The following is a 15,442-nucleotide window of genomic DNA, read 5'->3' on the forward strand; positions in this document are numbered from 1 at the left end:
CCGGCTTGATATTGATGTTCGATAACGTAACATCTTCAGCTGAGGGGAAAGGAGGAAGCTGCTCTCTTAGCTCCTCAGGATTCTGCGACCGGAAGTTGATGTTCACATGGCCGTCAGCTGCTTGAAGGTCAGTCCCAAGTACGGAGTATGCAAAAGGGCATGCTATCCTGACACTGTATTGCCGCCTCGCTAGATAACAGCGGGCCAGCGGAGTGTAGCTCGTATGGAGGAGGGACGTTGCAGAGAGACTCAGCATCCTTCGTCTCGGCAGTCGCCAAACTCCTTCCCGAGTCAATGATGGACATGTTTTCCGTAGTTGGCAAAGCGGCAGTTGCAGTAATGAGCAGTCAAAGTGTGATGCGAATGGGCACTGATGAATTTATACGACATCTCTGAAAACCCGTGCCGGAACTGGTAGATTTGACGATGGATTCACGTTTGCGTAAGCGGCGCTGAAGCGGAGTTTTCTCGACATCGCCGGAACGCCGTTTGAGGCTGATGCCAGGCCGCAGCATGTTAGTGGCTCGCATTGTACGCGTGTTCGCTCTTTCTTATTCTTTACAAGCAAACATGGTGTTAAAATTCCACCGTTTCGGCGGTGCCGTTGTTGAAAGCTCATTGCGCTGCGAATGATGTGGATAGTGACATGGGTTTCCGAGTTTACGAGGGGCTCGCAACGCTCGGGTTCTGTTGATGAATGAGACGAAGTTGCGATGCTTTCGTATCAGCCTCGGATGACGGGTCCCACTTGTAGACGAAAGCCACAATTCTACCAGCCACAGTTTAAGAGGTCAGCCACAATATACCGGGTGGCTCGGGCAGTGGCTAATCTCACGTGGTGATTGATGACTGATCATGGATGAGGATGATGCTTAATTTTTTTCTCTCCTTTGGAGCACCTCGGAAGTAATTATTATTGTGCAAGAACCACTAGGTAGAATTCGTGTACGGAGTAGTGCAGAGACCCCACAAACGCGAGCTGGCGTGGCATTGACAGCATGACTAACATGACATGACTGATCCTTGACACGCCAAGTTGGTGTGTAAGACGTAAATCGACAGGGCTGTTTAAGGTTTCGCGGACCAAAACTCTAGGGAATGAGCCGCTAAATATAATCAGACGAAGCAACGGAGGTACCACTCAGGCGGGACGAACACGTCGTTGAGAACCACTTTCACCGTGGTTTCCACGTTGAATAAGGACAATCTCCCAATCTCCCCGCTGGATTAATTGAGCATCACACGAACGGTTTATTCGATCTCATTGAATCAACAAGGCAATCCCATCATGGCTCATGAAGCAACACCGACCGCCATTTTGTGGGACTGGGATCAGTCAGATCTCACAGCAGCTGTCGAGGACATGCGACGACTGTTGAACAACGCATCGCATCTGACTCCCATCAGAGACGTCACATTGCGCGGCGTCAGAGCTGCGAAGGATCTTCATGCCGCAGCACTTGCAAAAAGTCTCACTACAAGCGATAAAGCCACCATCAAGTCGTGGATCACTGAGTCCCGCCTACTGGCCGAACGGTCTGAGGCACTCTTACAAGAATCAGAGGTTCCGCTTGCACAAACGACCGCCATCCTGTTATCGCGGCTCCCAGCCCTCAAGACACTTGAGGTGCAGACGTATGATCGGAACGATCACCACGAATGGACACAATATCGCCCACCCGGGGATGAGTTCTTGACTGTTTTAAGCCAGCTAGTCGCTGCGGGCACTGTCGCTGGTTCTTCTTTCAGCAATCTGGAAACAATCAAGGTTCTAGTTCCAACTCCTAACGGGGAATCGGCAAATGAGTTCAACTTCTACGTCTACGCCGAGAATGTTCTCCCCTTCTTTTACCTTCCGCAAATTCGAACTTTGGAGCTTCATCGAGTGGAAGATGGAGGAAAATCAATCACCTGGCCAGCTCCCCACCCGAGCCCATCATCAGCGACACTAGAAGAACTGGTTCTGAGCAGATGCCAGCTCTCCGAGGAGAATGTTGGCCAACTACTGCGAGCTGCCCCGAATCTCAAGGCTTTCCGTTGCGGATACGCTGTCGACGCCGAATACGCGTCTGACTGGGTGGACTTGGAGGTGCTCAGGAGTTTGCTCGACACATTGAAAGCATCGCTTGAAGAGCTCTCTTTTGCGCTGACGCTGTGGACGTCCACTGCCATCGATTGCGGCGAGGTCGGGCCCTGGGGAATCCGCGGCTCACTTGGGTCACTCAAGGATTTCAGGCGACTAACTCGCCTCTCCATCTCTTTGCCGGTACTTCTCGGCTGGGAAACAAAGGGCTCGTCGAAGCTCGCGGATGTACTCCCCGAGGGTCTCCAGGCATTGACAATCACCAACGAAATGTTCTTTTGGTGGCACTACCGGTGGGACGACCTCGACTGGGAAGAAGATGACCCTGTGGTTCCCATGTGGCAGTCGCTTGAGGCCAAGATTGTCGAATATCTGGAGAGCCGGCCCCGACACTTGAAAGAGCTGAGGTTGGAGATTTCGATGGTTGGAGAGGAGCAACGGGCAGAGGAGTTGAATGCCAACCTGATCGCCAGAGGATCTGAAGCTGGAGTAACCATTACCGTAGAGTTGAAGCCATAGATAGGCAAGGAATTTAGAAGCCTATCACTGTATGAATCTGATTCTGATACCCAGCTAAGTTGGTAGGTTCATCGTGTCTGCCATTTCGTTCTGCATCGATAATCACAAAAATGTGCTTAAGGCCAACACCACCGGGGGCATCATAGACGGCACAAGTGTTTGAAATAATGAAATATTTTGACTGTAGACTAAGTGATATCTCTAGACCAACGAGAAGAATGAAAGGCTCAAGTTCGCTGGTCACATTACCCCCGCAACGGCCATCCTTATTATCCACGCAACCCACACGACACGTCTAGCACGGGCATCCGTCACCACCGCCACAAGCATTGCAATCAGAGTGGTGCTGGAAATTGCAAACAAACACACCAAGACCGCTTGCGCCACCCAAGCAGTTCAGGCACTTGAGCGCAGCAGCCTGACAATTCGGCAGCACGCCGGGAATCGTCTCAGGCATAGACGGCGTGCTCGGCACAGGAACAGCGCAGCCCGCAGCCTCCGTGGCACCAAACTCCTTGTCGCCGACAGTCGCGGCGTTATCCTCGGCCAGACGCCACATGACGAGGTTCGCAATCACGGCGTGGCCACCGGGACGCGGGTGGAACACCCGCTTGATCTCGTCGCCGATGAAGTCCGAGACCTCGATATTGTTGCGGCCTCTGAAGGCTGGGTCCGCGGCGCTGTTATCAGCGAGGGAGATGACAAGGCTTGAGTTGCGTTTGCGCGCTTCCGTGATTTGGTCGGCGATGTACTGCTCCATTGACGGCGACGCGACCGTGCCCTGGCGGACTTCTAGGACGGGCGTCTTTGTGTTGGACTTGGTGGTCTGTCTGCGCGGGAAGGCGCTCCAGATCTGTCCGGCGCGCTTGGAGAGGATGGATAAGAGGCCCAGCTTGCTACTGCGCATCTCCAGAGACGAATCGACATCTCCAATCGTGGGAGTCGCACGAGGAAGCATCTGGTCGTTGTTGAAAGATGCGACCTCGGGCTCGGCTTCCCGTCTCGCGAGGGTGGTATCGTCGTTCTTGCTAGACCACTCAAAGAAGAGAAGACCATCGCGGTTTCCGTTGGGTTCCTTGGTGGCGCCCTCGCAGAAGCGGCCCTGGAGCACGGAGAAGTACTGATTGTAGTCGACAAACTCGAATGAGGCACCGGCTCTCCTGACCGCGGCCTGGATGACGTTGTTGACGGCAGTAGTGAGCTCGTTCATCAGCGTCCTGCGCTCAGTGGTGAGCTTCTGCTTGTTGGCGCTGTTGAACCAGAACGACCAGCTGACGTCGTCGCAGGCAGTCGTGGTGTTATCAAAGAAGTTCGCGTAGCCCGTGACGTAAATCTTGCGGCCCGGGTTGATCTTGTTCTTGAGACCAGCGTACAGCTTATCCAAGTTGCCTGGAAGAGTATCCCGGATGAGGTTCAGCGTGGCCTGCATCTCGTCAGGGCAGTTGGCAAAGGGGTTCCATTGGAAGATGCAGGCGTTGAGAATGCTGGTCAGGCCGACGTCGTTGCCGCCAGCGCTGACGGTGATGATGTCGTAGCCGGTGCCCAGCGCGGAGACCTGGTTGGCAAGGATCTCGGGGGCGGTGGCGCCGGAGCAGGCAAGAAACTCGAACTGAGCAGACTCGGGCATGAGTTCGTGGGATTGCATGTAGGCTGGGTACGACTGGTCGTAACGAGCGCAGGTGGTTGAGCTGTTGGGGTACGGCGAACCGGAGCCAATGCCGGCGGAGCTATTCAAGACAATCAAATTAGGATGATGAGCGCTGGCCATCTGGTTTGATGGGAACTCACTAAGAATCACCAATAGCAGCCCACTTCTTCACCCATGAGAGGTCATAAGGGTCTGCGGGAGCAGGCTGAGCGGTATCCCAGCCCTGGTCGCAGAAGCAGGTCCCTCTGTTAGATAGGCAGGTTAGTTATCATTGACATTGTTGGATCATGTGAAGAGACTTCAACTTACCCTTCACCACACCATGCGCCACCACGGTCGGTACCACATTTTGTGAGACAAGGTGACTGATCAGGGCAGCTGTAAACACATGTATCTTGAACAATCTCCCTGGAACAATGTGAGTAATTGTAGAAGATGTGTTGTGATATGGTGTACTCACTCAGCAAACTTCTGAACCTTGAGGCAACGATGAGGTGCAGTAGAATCTTTCAGGCACTGGTCAAAGTTGGCCGTGCTGCACTGGTCGATAGCTCCAAAGACCTCCTCGGCCGTTGAGTCACTCTGAGCAAGTGCGAGCCCGGCAAGGAGCCCGAGACTCAGTGTGTAAGCCTTCATGTTTGGCTAAGAACAAAAAAGAGTGACTTTGAAATCAAAAGCATAGGTTGATGCTGAATGAGTGGAATGGTTTGCTCAAAACCCCAAACAAATCCATCAACGACACGGCGGTGGTTGCATGACTATAACTGCTGTTGCAGCATGAACCATTCGCAACTTGTCTCCGCGCCAAGCGGGCTGCAATGTATGATGAATCTGGAACATCTCAAAGTGCCTTAGTCTCTATTTCCTTAATTAACTCTAAGCGTCTTGTCGTGGCGGAGCGTACCGGTGCTCGGCCCGAAGAGCGAGTCAGTGTCGTCAGATTTTGTACGGACAATCGCCGACTACATACGGAATACGGACATCGAAAATGAAGCAAAGGCCCTCGGCAGCCCCGGGCTTATCATATTTCTGCTCGTTATTTCCTTTTACTTTGCTGCCCGCAACAGCGCCGTGGCGGTTGAGATTGATTTTGAGTTTTACGGTTTTACCGCCTTGCCGGCAACCGCGCGCGCCAAGCCAAAGGCTGTCACAACATGAGACGAAACTCCTCCGCCCCAAGAGCCAAGGCCACCAAGATACCCGGGCATACCGTCGTTATTACCTGCCCACTAATATGTGTATTCGTATACCTATTAAGCTATACTTTTCTGGTCAATCGGCCTGCCCACACGTGGGTTTCGCCCCCAGCGTAGCCTACAACCGCCGCGGGCGCCGACTCTAATTAGCCTTACTGTTCCTCAAACTCTATCTCCTTCAACGTACTAGATCGGTTCCGTCGGGCAAGTATTTCCACTCCGACGTCGTTGTGGTAGGCTATTATTGGTATGGGTTTGACTTCGACCTTTAATCAACGTCAGGCGAACTAATGGCCCTGGCCAACTCTTGCTAGGATGCTGGGAAAGCTGTCAAATTACTGCCAAGAGATGGTTTAGTTTACAAGTCAGGCACAAAGTTCGGAGCAGTTGCTCGTAAGTCATCTGACAAATAACTTAACTATGTCATTGGCAACTAAGCCCGGTTCCTCAAGGTACCAGGTGTCTCTCTCATGATGCTATAACCATCGTCGCATCATTCTGTCACTCTCTTGAACTACTCCGCGGTCTCGCGTCCATTCATTCCTTCCCCGGCCCTCTGCCCTTACACTCTTTTGCCAGTCTATCACTGGAAGTCCTGCTCCAGAATCTGAAGTAGTCTCAAAGTAATCCACAATGTGGTTCAACGCCGGCGGTAGCTGGGGAGCCAGTCTCTCATCACTCTTTTTGCTCTTCACCCTCATCCTCAACGTCGCTGCTCAGACGTTTGGGATCACCCTCGACAAGGCCGCGCGCGACGATGCACAACGTTTCGTTTACTCTGCCAAGCTCACCTTTGAACAAGACACCGGAACGCTCTTCAATGACGGCCAACTGTACGGTCTCGCCCGCGCAGCCTTCAACGAGATGCAGACAAAGTTCAATGCGGATAAAGTTCGCTTCAACAGACAACCCGTCATGATGGCGGCCATGGCCCTCGGCAAGGACGTCTATCTCTCTTCCAACCTGAAGGGTGGGCCCTTCTTGTATACTTATGCAGACTCGCGTCTGAAGCCTCAGGTTGTCGTTGCGCTTGAGCGATGCCAGACTAGCTTGCAGGACGCGGCAAAGCGTGGCACCACCGTTGATAAGCAGCACCGAACACAGGCCAGCTGTGCCGAGGTTGCTGCTGTTCATCAGGTCAGTTCTATCATATCCAGACACTATTCCCAGCTTCCCAATGATGATATACTGATTGTTCCCAGTACTACTTGGATGATGCCGTGACCGAGGCCGCTCGCAACGATCCTCCCCCAACACGCATTGTTGCATATGGCAAGGCCGGTCAGGATGGCCCGATTGGACGTGAGTAGATACTCTTGAGACAATGCTCGAGAGGGGACACGAAGTTGCTAACTCTCTTTTTTACAGCCCAAAATGCCTGCGGTGGTGGTGATGTTGTGCGCAATGGTGTCGTCACTTGGGGATGCAAGCAGTTCATGGCCGATGAACAGATCACTGTGCCGCGGAAACCGACCAACAACCTAAACTTGAACCTGCCGAACCCATTCCCTAAGTTTACCACAACACAAGTCAGCGTCATGTGCCCTGGGCATAAGAACTCTTGACAGTCATACAAGTCAATCACGGAACGGAATGGAAGAGATTAGTGTGGTCGCAGCCTTTCTGACTGGCTCTGCCATCCTCAATAGGCATTAGAAGCTTTTTATATTATCAAGGTGCCAACATAATGTTATTGCAAACATTCATCAGTCTCTGTATTATATGATTGATCCGAGGTGCGTGAGAGAGAAAAGCAATGCCTACAATGCATTAGTCGCACTCATCCATGGGGCTTTCAGTGACGTCACTGGGCATCACTCAATTTAGAACGTTGTGCTTGGCTGGCATAGAACGGTCTGTTGCTTGGTGTAACCTCCCGCCGGCCCGTTAGACCCCGCCCCGTCTTCCTCTGCATCCTCCCGCCTCCGCCCTACGGTGAACTATCTCCCAACCACTCTGATTTCTTCGGTATATAATTGGCTGTGCTTCATTCCCGCAGATACATTCATTCTCCTGACAGAGCCCTTATCTCCTCCAGTCAGGCATACATCAATGAGGCCAACATTCACAACTGGTCCATGCTTCTCCTCTTGTCGTATCTTGGTTTACAAGGACTCCAGCTTGGCGGAAATTCTCTGGCGATGGGCTTCCTCTGCGATTTTGACATCTCCGGTTTGAGTGGGCAGTAAGACGAGCCTATTTCCAGCCTCAAGTGGCTCGGCTTCAAATGTGGCAAAACGCTGTTGTCGAAGCGCCGCGGCCTCTCTATTTTGAGCATTTGCGGGGTATGGGCCCCTCGTCCCAGCTGTAGAATTTTGCCTGAGATTTATACCCTTAGCAGGATGAACCTATGCCTACGTGTGCTGACTTTGGCAGCAAAGTCATGTGCTGAGAAAGATGGGTCGTACTTGTTCATCTTTGGGGAGAACACTCCCCGACGGAAAGCTTTTTGATAGAGGTGAGTGGGCTAATACCACTGCGGTCGAAATTAAGTCCAAGCTTCGGCAAACTTTACTGTTGAAGTCTCTGATGAGATATCAAAAGCCGAAAATGTATGAGAACAACTTGGTAGATCAAAAGTGTCTTTATATTGTTGACTTCATAGACCAACGGCCCCGCGCATGACTGACTGTTCTCCATACCGTAAGAGCATCCATCGACGCCTTATTTTCTCCACGGTACAGTTGGCCCTGAACAGATTCCTGGTGTTGTAGTGCTGGTTGGCGGACCATCATGACCTCAAAGTCTTGTGTGCTGTCGCGTAAATTCACCATCGCGCGAAAGCCGGGCGCAATCTTGCCCCTCATATTTTAACGCGAAAACTAGCATGATATCGTAGGCGAGGGTTCGATTTGACTGGCCGCTCGGTTCTCTGGACACCGGAATGTCAACATGTCGGTGGCAAGTCCTGGAGTCGTCTGGCTCACACGGTTCACCGGAGAAACCAAAGTCGTTAGCCATAGGTTATACCCCGGGCTCCCCACATAATTTTCTCACCTTAGAGTCTTGTACCTGAAACCCGGGGGCGGTCAATACGGACAGGCTTGGGTGAATGGTCACGGGCATAATCTTTGCTAGGCCGGGAACAAGCTTCCTGTTAGGATGCAATCTGGCATCGATGGTGGGCAGCAAGAAGCCAATACGGACACATATTTACCTGGGGTGAGCACCTCACCACTTAGATGATGAATTGACTGCATGATCACAAGAATTCTACGTTGTGACTAGACTCACGTAACAAATCGAACAGTTCTTGGAGGAAGTCATATTCTCCGTTGACCGCGGGCACCTGCATGATAGCGTTGCAACAGCTCAGTGATAGGAATTTGCAGGGTTCCCTCCTTAGTTTGGAGCTGGAACAACCCATCTCGGGGAGAGAGTATCTTGATCACACCTATCATGAGCCCAGGCAAATATGAAAAACTACTATTTCAATGCAGGCCCGCAAGTTTTGGGTAAATTTGAAAGCACTGGGAAGGACGCACTTGCGTGAACGGTAAAGGTCAGGTGACAGCAGGTGGTTTGAGTCTGTTGTATGTAGCTGACATGGAGTCAAAACGAGAGCGAAGATGGCGTGCAAAACGATTCATTACCCCGGAAAAGCTCCTAGAGAAACAACCTGCAAGACTTCTTTCACCACATGTGACGTAATGACCATAATAACATGGCACAAGTTCAGTGGAACTGAAAATTCATTGCATGCGACGTGGCCGGATGCGGTATCTCGTCATGCGTGTATGTTGGGCCAGTTGATCACGGCCTGGTCCTGCCAGGGCCTAGACTTCAGGAATCGCGTCTTGAGAGTCATAAATTAAAACAGACGCGGCAATCAGCTACTAGCCAGGGTAAGCGAGGTGCGGCTGAGAAGTAGTCAGATCATGCCAGCGGGCTACGCCCGCATTCCTTGAGGCATGATACGACAGTACTTGCGGGAAGAAACCGACGAAGCGCTCGAGGCGCACTGGCAGAGGTGGAACGAGCACATGAACTCGAGTTTCCTGAGAATTAGTGCTGTTACTTGTCTCTTCACTGGGACGAAGGCGACTCCTTAGACAATGAAGGCAACCAGATGCAGTGAGAAAAAAGGGCAAGGCAACGACTTGGCGTCTGTTCATACGTGTTTATGTCTGGATCGCTGTGTTGGTGAATTCATGATTGGTCATATTACCGAGACCCTTTCGACGTGATATGTCTGATGCACTCGCATGGTAGGTCGGTCTGGACCTTTTGCAAAGCGCATAGGCGGGGCCGGCCCACCTGTTGGGCATCAATAATCCTGAGCTTTGTGAAAAGGAAGCTTTTGGTGTCAGTCCTAGATTCGTAGATTTGATGTCTGGAAAATAACAATCCCGGGTATGTCGAGAGTTGATGTTCCAAATCCTTGGCAAAGATTTCTGCACGTGACAAAGTCACCCCTCAGGCCACATCAAAATCATGGGCCATTCCAGGGTCGACAGGCCATGTGTCCGTGTGGATTGGAGATAGCGAACGATGGTGATTTGTCAACTGCAGGTTGGATGAGATCGAAGTGGAAGCTGTGGAGTGATGCGGTGCGTTGACAAGAAATGCTGACTAAAGATGGAGGGTGGGCAAGACAAGGTCCATACAGCACCTTAATCGGTATGGCCTAAGTTTGAGGAAGAATGAAGAGAAGCAAGCAAGAAGCAGAGGAAAAGAAATGAGGATCCAAAGGGACTTTTATAAGTAGGTACTTATTCAGTGAAGAGACCTAGAACGGGGCGAGCTGGGTGGAACAGGGTAGCTCAAATAATAATGCAATGCTTGGTCTGTCTACAACGATAATCGTGAAATGGCCTCGGACTAGCCAACATCGAACCATTCGCAGCTCCCAATAAAAAAGACACGTAGTTCGCATCAGTGTTCGCCGTAACACTGGTACTTTCTCGAATCCTCATGACCTGCCATCGTCTCCGTATCTCCACTGCTAAGCCAGAGCCGGTTCTCCTGCTGTAAGTTATAAGCTAAGACTCAGCCCATGGTCAGTTACTTAGAAGTTTGCAGAAAAGATCATCAGTAGCAACCATGGCGGTGCTTATTGACTTATGCAGACAGCTCGTCATTCAATGCGCGATGATCTTGATCCACGCAGTTAGGCAAGACTATTTGGCGCTATTTTCCCCAAACACTTTTCTCATTCCTGAATCTCAAATCATTCGCAAAACAGGAGCCTATGCACATTCGACAAAGTCATAGTTACTTTGCGCCTATACCTTCCGCTACTTCTGTCCCTCTCACTTGCAAATTTTGAAGGCTAGAGCCATGTTCACAATTGACTTTGTGGGTGGTTGAAATCAATTGATCGAAAGGAAGCACCAGGGGTTTCTAGCCATCGTTTGTAATTTCTCGATCCTGGAACCAGACCAGAAAGTTGAGCGATGTACCGTGTTCGAGGTTAAATTGATTACGCACCTCCTCCATTGCCATTCTCCTGCCTTTGAAGATCACTTCATTATACAACTGATATTACTGCAAAGATCAAGACACCAACATTCCTATCACAGCCTCTACAGTCAGACAACAGTCAAGGTATCACCAGCTTACTGAGTAGGCATAGAACCCCTTTCGATCAAAACACAGAGAAAATTGACACTCAGGGACCTCGGAGCTAAGAAAAAATTGAAAGGTCCAACACCTCACATGCGCGGCTTGCAGAAATGATGCTGAGGTGTGATGCTGAGGTGCGTCAATAAGCTTCAGGGGCAACGAATTAAGGAATGCAACGCAAGCCATGCAGGCGGTGCTCACAGTTCTACTCAATTTCAAACTTCGATCAATCACATTTCGCCTGGTCATATGACCAATGGCATTGTTGGGCACCACGGCACCGTACTCACAACACACGGAACCGGTACAAAGCTTTTTAATCTAGGCTGCTGACACGAGCAAATACGGAAATTAAGTAGATAGCAGGTCAAATGCGCCAAGTACATGCAGACACCTAGAAAAGAGTCTGACTCATATCTAAGTAATGGATCAAGTATTTGCATCACCATCGCCAAATGTCATGGAGTCCAGAACAAGAAATGTAATAGCGGCTGACAAAGAGACTGACGCCCGACTCTTGGAGGGGCAAACCTTTTGGGCATCCTCACTGACGTCTCGGGCAGACTCGCATGCTACTAGGTAGTATGATCATTAAGCAGTCGTGGCAACTTACAGTGCTTTTGTTGCGGCGTTGTACGCATTGCTGGCCATACTGTCTTGCACACTACACGTCACCTGGGCCCTTCCATGACTGGACTGGTCAACACCCTTTGTGCCACTCAAGGAGCCGAATCTTTCTCGGAGGTTTGAGCTGCCTTCTCAATCTCTATCATGCAGATATGGTGCTCCGTGCACTTGTTACATGTCTAAGTGAGCTCTTTTTCGAGCGTTCTTCTTGCCATCTTTGGCCTGTGTCGCATAGCCTTCGATCAAAGTCGTGAAGTTCCCAGTCTGGCCGCATCTTTCTTCGACCCCGGGTACTTAGAAGTGGGCTTGACGCGTTTCGTCCAGAGAATGAATGCAGAGCTTTACCCAGCTCGTAGGTCTTGCGTTAGACAAGACACTGGAAGGCATTCTGACGATGGCTTCCTTGTAAAGGCAATCGTTTTGGAAGCTCCAACTACGCAAAACAGCTCTGAGCATCCCCCCCTCTCTGCCAGCCAGAAGAGCTACCGAAAGGGGTCTCTCGGCCCCGAAGACGACGAATGAAAGAATTCCCAAGTCGACAAGCGTAGACACCCGCTGCCTTTTTTTTTTTCTTTTTTTTTTTAGTAACTTGACGATCTCTTCAGAGTCACCCTTGCCCTCGATCCAAGAGGGTTTGTCTTTCTGATACCATCTATTTTCGGGGTCCAAATCTCGTTCGACCGTGAAGAGATGCGAGGCGGATGAGACGGATCTCAATCTCGCAATGTGAATGCCAAAGATCCGCTCTTTGACGTCCCAACGAGACAGGGGCTACAACCAAGGAAGGTCCCTGATAGAAAGCGATGGACAATGAAAGGTATCCCGAAAGCGACGAGGTAGGCAGAAATGGAGTAAATGATAGCCAAAGTTAGCATTGCAGTCCAGGTGCTGTGACGTATCCCCATGTCCCGGCATCCAAATCTGTCGATGGCTTGCCCGAATCCCGTCCGAGGTCTCAAGGGAGATTCATTGCCAGAGTCTGGTACTTGTCTAGACCATCTGGGGTTGAAACTCTCTGAAGGCATGACCAGCCCCTGAAAATATAACGAAAGGAATCGCCATGGCCATGCAGGAAACGTGGCGCGTATAAGCTTTTCTTGACCCCACCTTGACCGCCATGTACCCTCACACGCGGAAAGTCTTTCCATCGGATGTTGATTGCATGGCAGCCATCAAGAAAGACATTTCGGCACTCTTCAACTACCCCCACGACCTCGCACAGGGGTGTGATGTGGTGAACAAGGGTACCGAAGCTATGCTTTTCCGCAAAGACTTGTCCAGATCATGTCATCCGATGCGTGTTCTGGGGTGTTACAGGAGAGTCTTTGACGAGGAAGAGGGATGGTTATGCGATCGATGATCTTGTCGCTATCATTTTTAAGCGTTGGAGGATCAAGCAAACACTTAAAAACATCACATCTTGCGATTGAAACAGCCTGAAATCAAAGCTTGTACAGGCCAAATTTTCTAGCGATGTTGTCAATGAGCATTCTCTCGTCTCGCAACATCGTTCGAAGTTCGTAATCACGCGTATTTACTAAGTAACCTTAACATTGCTCTCTCTATCACTACCCCAACCCATCCTATTTAGTTCTCGGGGATATTCTGTGAGTAATATCTCCAATGGGTGTAACAAAATATTAACAAGGATAGTAGTATTAATGTGAGGAAGAAAGCTATCAATGATAAATCGATTCTCTACTACTCTCCTCGCTGAGATAGAGGCTAGAGCTAGACTGAGACTTCCCGCGTGGGTTTGAAGCACAAATGAGTCACTGCTTGAACGTTTGCAACGAAACGCAATAGCAGACAATATGGAGTAATATATCCTCTAAGTAGATCTCACAGGCCACGGTCTCAATAAGAACACAGTTGCATCAGGACCTGATATAAATCTGTATTCTCCTATATCGATCAACCATTCTTTCGCCCAGGAACATCATTCACAAAGTTCCCCTGCCCAGTCTTATTCGCCTTCATCTCCAACCTGGTCTGAAGCCTCCTAGCAGCCTTCTCCGCCTTGTCCAGTTGCTTCTGCTTCGTCAATAAGACACTTCGCTGCTCAGCAGACGAGAGATGCGCAAGCGCTGAGCGATCGTTGAGGCTCAAGCGGGAAAGCTGTGTCTCAAAGACGACGTCCCGCTTCTCGGCGCGCGTCAAGGCTTTCGTATCGAGTTTCTTGCCGGGCCCAGACGGTGCTGTCAGCTGGAAGCTTGCTTCTGACTCGTTGATACCCGAAGAGCCTTCAGCGACGAGGTTGTCCGAGGCAGCTGGCTCAGTATTGGCGCCAATCCTGTTACGAGGTCTGGATGGTCCCGGAGCAGAGCGGTGAGAGAGCTGCTTCCCAGAAGGCAGACAAATCGAGCCGCCTTCTTCCAAAGCATCTGCCACGGCTTTCCTCACGTCGCATTCTTTCCCAGTATTCTCTTCATCCTCTAAAGATTGCTCGTAAAAATCCCTAAACTCTGAGTCCTCCGCCGTGACATCGAAGCGGCAGTGGCCCTTCCCAAGCATATGCTGCTGTATCGCTGCAGCCGTCCGTCGTTGCGTGCCGCACTGCAGACACTCGCGATATCCGAAGACGACGAGGTGGAGATACTTCACCAGCGCCTCAACGTCGACGATGAGCTTTTCCTTATCTGGGATGAACATCCCGTGCGCTTTATGCATGTGCGCGACGTTATCGTCAAGCGATTCCGAGGTTTTGTTACAGAATAAGCACTGTTCCAGGGTAAAATCGTCGTCGTCGTCTTCGGGGTCGCTCAGATCGGCGTCAGAGGCAGATGAAGACGAAGCATCGGATTCCGTTGTGGGTCCCCTAGCCGGACCGGCGGCCGATTGTGTGGAGACGGTCGCGGCGTGCTGTTCCGCGGTGAGGGGCTCGAGGTCGGCCATGCGCCGTTTGAGGTTCGTGACGTGCCATTGGCTTTTTGAGTGGGCGCGACGGGTGTCGGGGTTGTCGAAGTGGACGGCGCAGGTGCCGCATGAGGTTGCTGAGAGCTTGAAATGGGAGGAGGCGGTTGAGTGCTCCATAGTGGTGGTTGTGGTGTTGGCGATTGTGGTTGTGGTTGTGCCCTGCATGAGATGCAATTGACAGTGACGAACAGAGATTATGTGTTTGATAAATGCCTCAGGTCGTTGGGATTACTTGGTTAAATAGCCTGATGAGAGACGTTTACTAAAAGTGCTTTGGATGTGCGACTGTTATGTACCAAAGATCAATCGTCACTCTATAGTTGTCAAAGCAAGGAACTAAACCAGAGGCAAATGGAGCTCATTGTGGCAACGATCGAGACTTCTCATTCCAGAATGATATCTTAAACGCAATTGGCGAATCAGAAACGTATTACCAAATTACTACCCTCATAATGCCATTCATCAGCCGATGCCGTGTACCCGCGACAACTTCCTTGAGTCAAATTGTGGAGTTCATTAGCTACCACGTCTCAACTGGCAGCATCGAAACAACCTAGAGCTGTCCTCGAACCTGGCAAAAGGATTTGTAGCCTGCCCATTATCGCAAAAGAAATCGAGGATTGCCCTAAATCTTAGATGCGGCGTGACTCCCCAACGCTGCAAGAGGAAAGCGATTGGAGGATGGGGGCCAAAGATGAGTCATACCCCGGGGCCGAGACCTTCCCTATCGGGATGCGTCGTCGTTGGCAATTGAATGAGCCATCATGAATCGACTCCACTGCGGTCCGAGTTACAGGGGGGGTCTGCTGCCGTAGCCGAGCCGAACTCAATTCCATAACATGGCGGACTTGACCTCCGACTGGGAGGACATACATAGCCTTTAGAAGA

General features: G+C 50.9%; 4 protein-coding genes across 4 annotated transcripts; 2 read left to right on the plus strand and 2 right to left on the minus strand.

Moving 5' to 3' along the window:
- Positions 1 to 1,288: 1,288 nt before the first annotated feature.
- Positions 1,289 to 2,602, plus strand: N0V96_007317 (uncharacterized protein; the record flags this gene model as incomplete). Its single annotated transcript, XM_053191456.2, has 1 exon — positions 1,289 to 2,602. The coding sequence occupies one exon, from the start codon at positions 1,289 to 1,291 to the stop codon at positions 2,600 to 2,602; it is 1,314 nt and encodes a 437-aa protein (XP_053051018.1).
- Positions 2,603 to 2,897: 295 nt separating this feature from the next.
- N0V96_007318 (uncharacterized protein) lies at positions 2,898 to 4,886 on the minus strand (the record flags this gene model as incomplete). Its single annotated transcript, XM_065757993.1, has 3 exons — positions 2,898 to 4,329; positions 4,391 to 4,495; positions 4,711 to 4,886. 3 exons carry the CDS (start codon positions 4,884 to 4,886, stop codon positions 2,898 to 2,900), a joined length of 1,713 nt encoding a protein of 570 aa, XP_065613516.1.
- A 1,193-nt stretch (positions 4,887 to 6,079) lies between these two features.
- On the plus strand, positions 6,080 to 7,011 carry N0V96_007319 (uncharacterized protein; the record flags this gene model as incomplete). Its single annotated transcript, XM_053191458.1, has 3 exons — positions 6,080 to 6,583; positions 6,649 to 6,748; positions 6,815 to 7,011. 3 exons carry the CDS (start codon positions 6,080 to 6,082, stop codon positions 7,009 to 7,011), a joined length of 801 nt encoding a protein of 266 aa, XP_053051020.1.
- A 6,541-nt stretch (positions 7,012 to 13,552) lies between these two features.
- Positions 13,553 to 14,671, minus strand: N0V96_007320 (uncharacterized protein; the record flags this gene model as incomplete). The annotated part of the gene is made up of 1 exon (XM_053191459.2): positions 13,553 to 14,671. The coding sequence occupies one exon, from the start codon at positions 14,669 to 14,671 to the stop codon at positions 13,553 to 13,555; it is 1,119 nt and encodes a 372-aa protein (XP_053051021.1).
- Between the last annotated feature and the right edge of the window lie 771 nt (positions 14,672 to 15,442).

The sequence above is a fragment of the Colletotrichum fioriniae genome, assembly GCF_027942845.1.
Source record: "Colletotrichum fioriniae strain IMI 355084 chromosome Unknown scaffold_8, whole genome shotgun sequence".
Lineage (NCBI taxonomy): Eukaryota > Fungi > Ascomycota > Sordariomycetes > Glomerellales > Glomerellaceae > Colletotrichum > Colletotrichum fioriniae.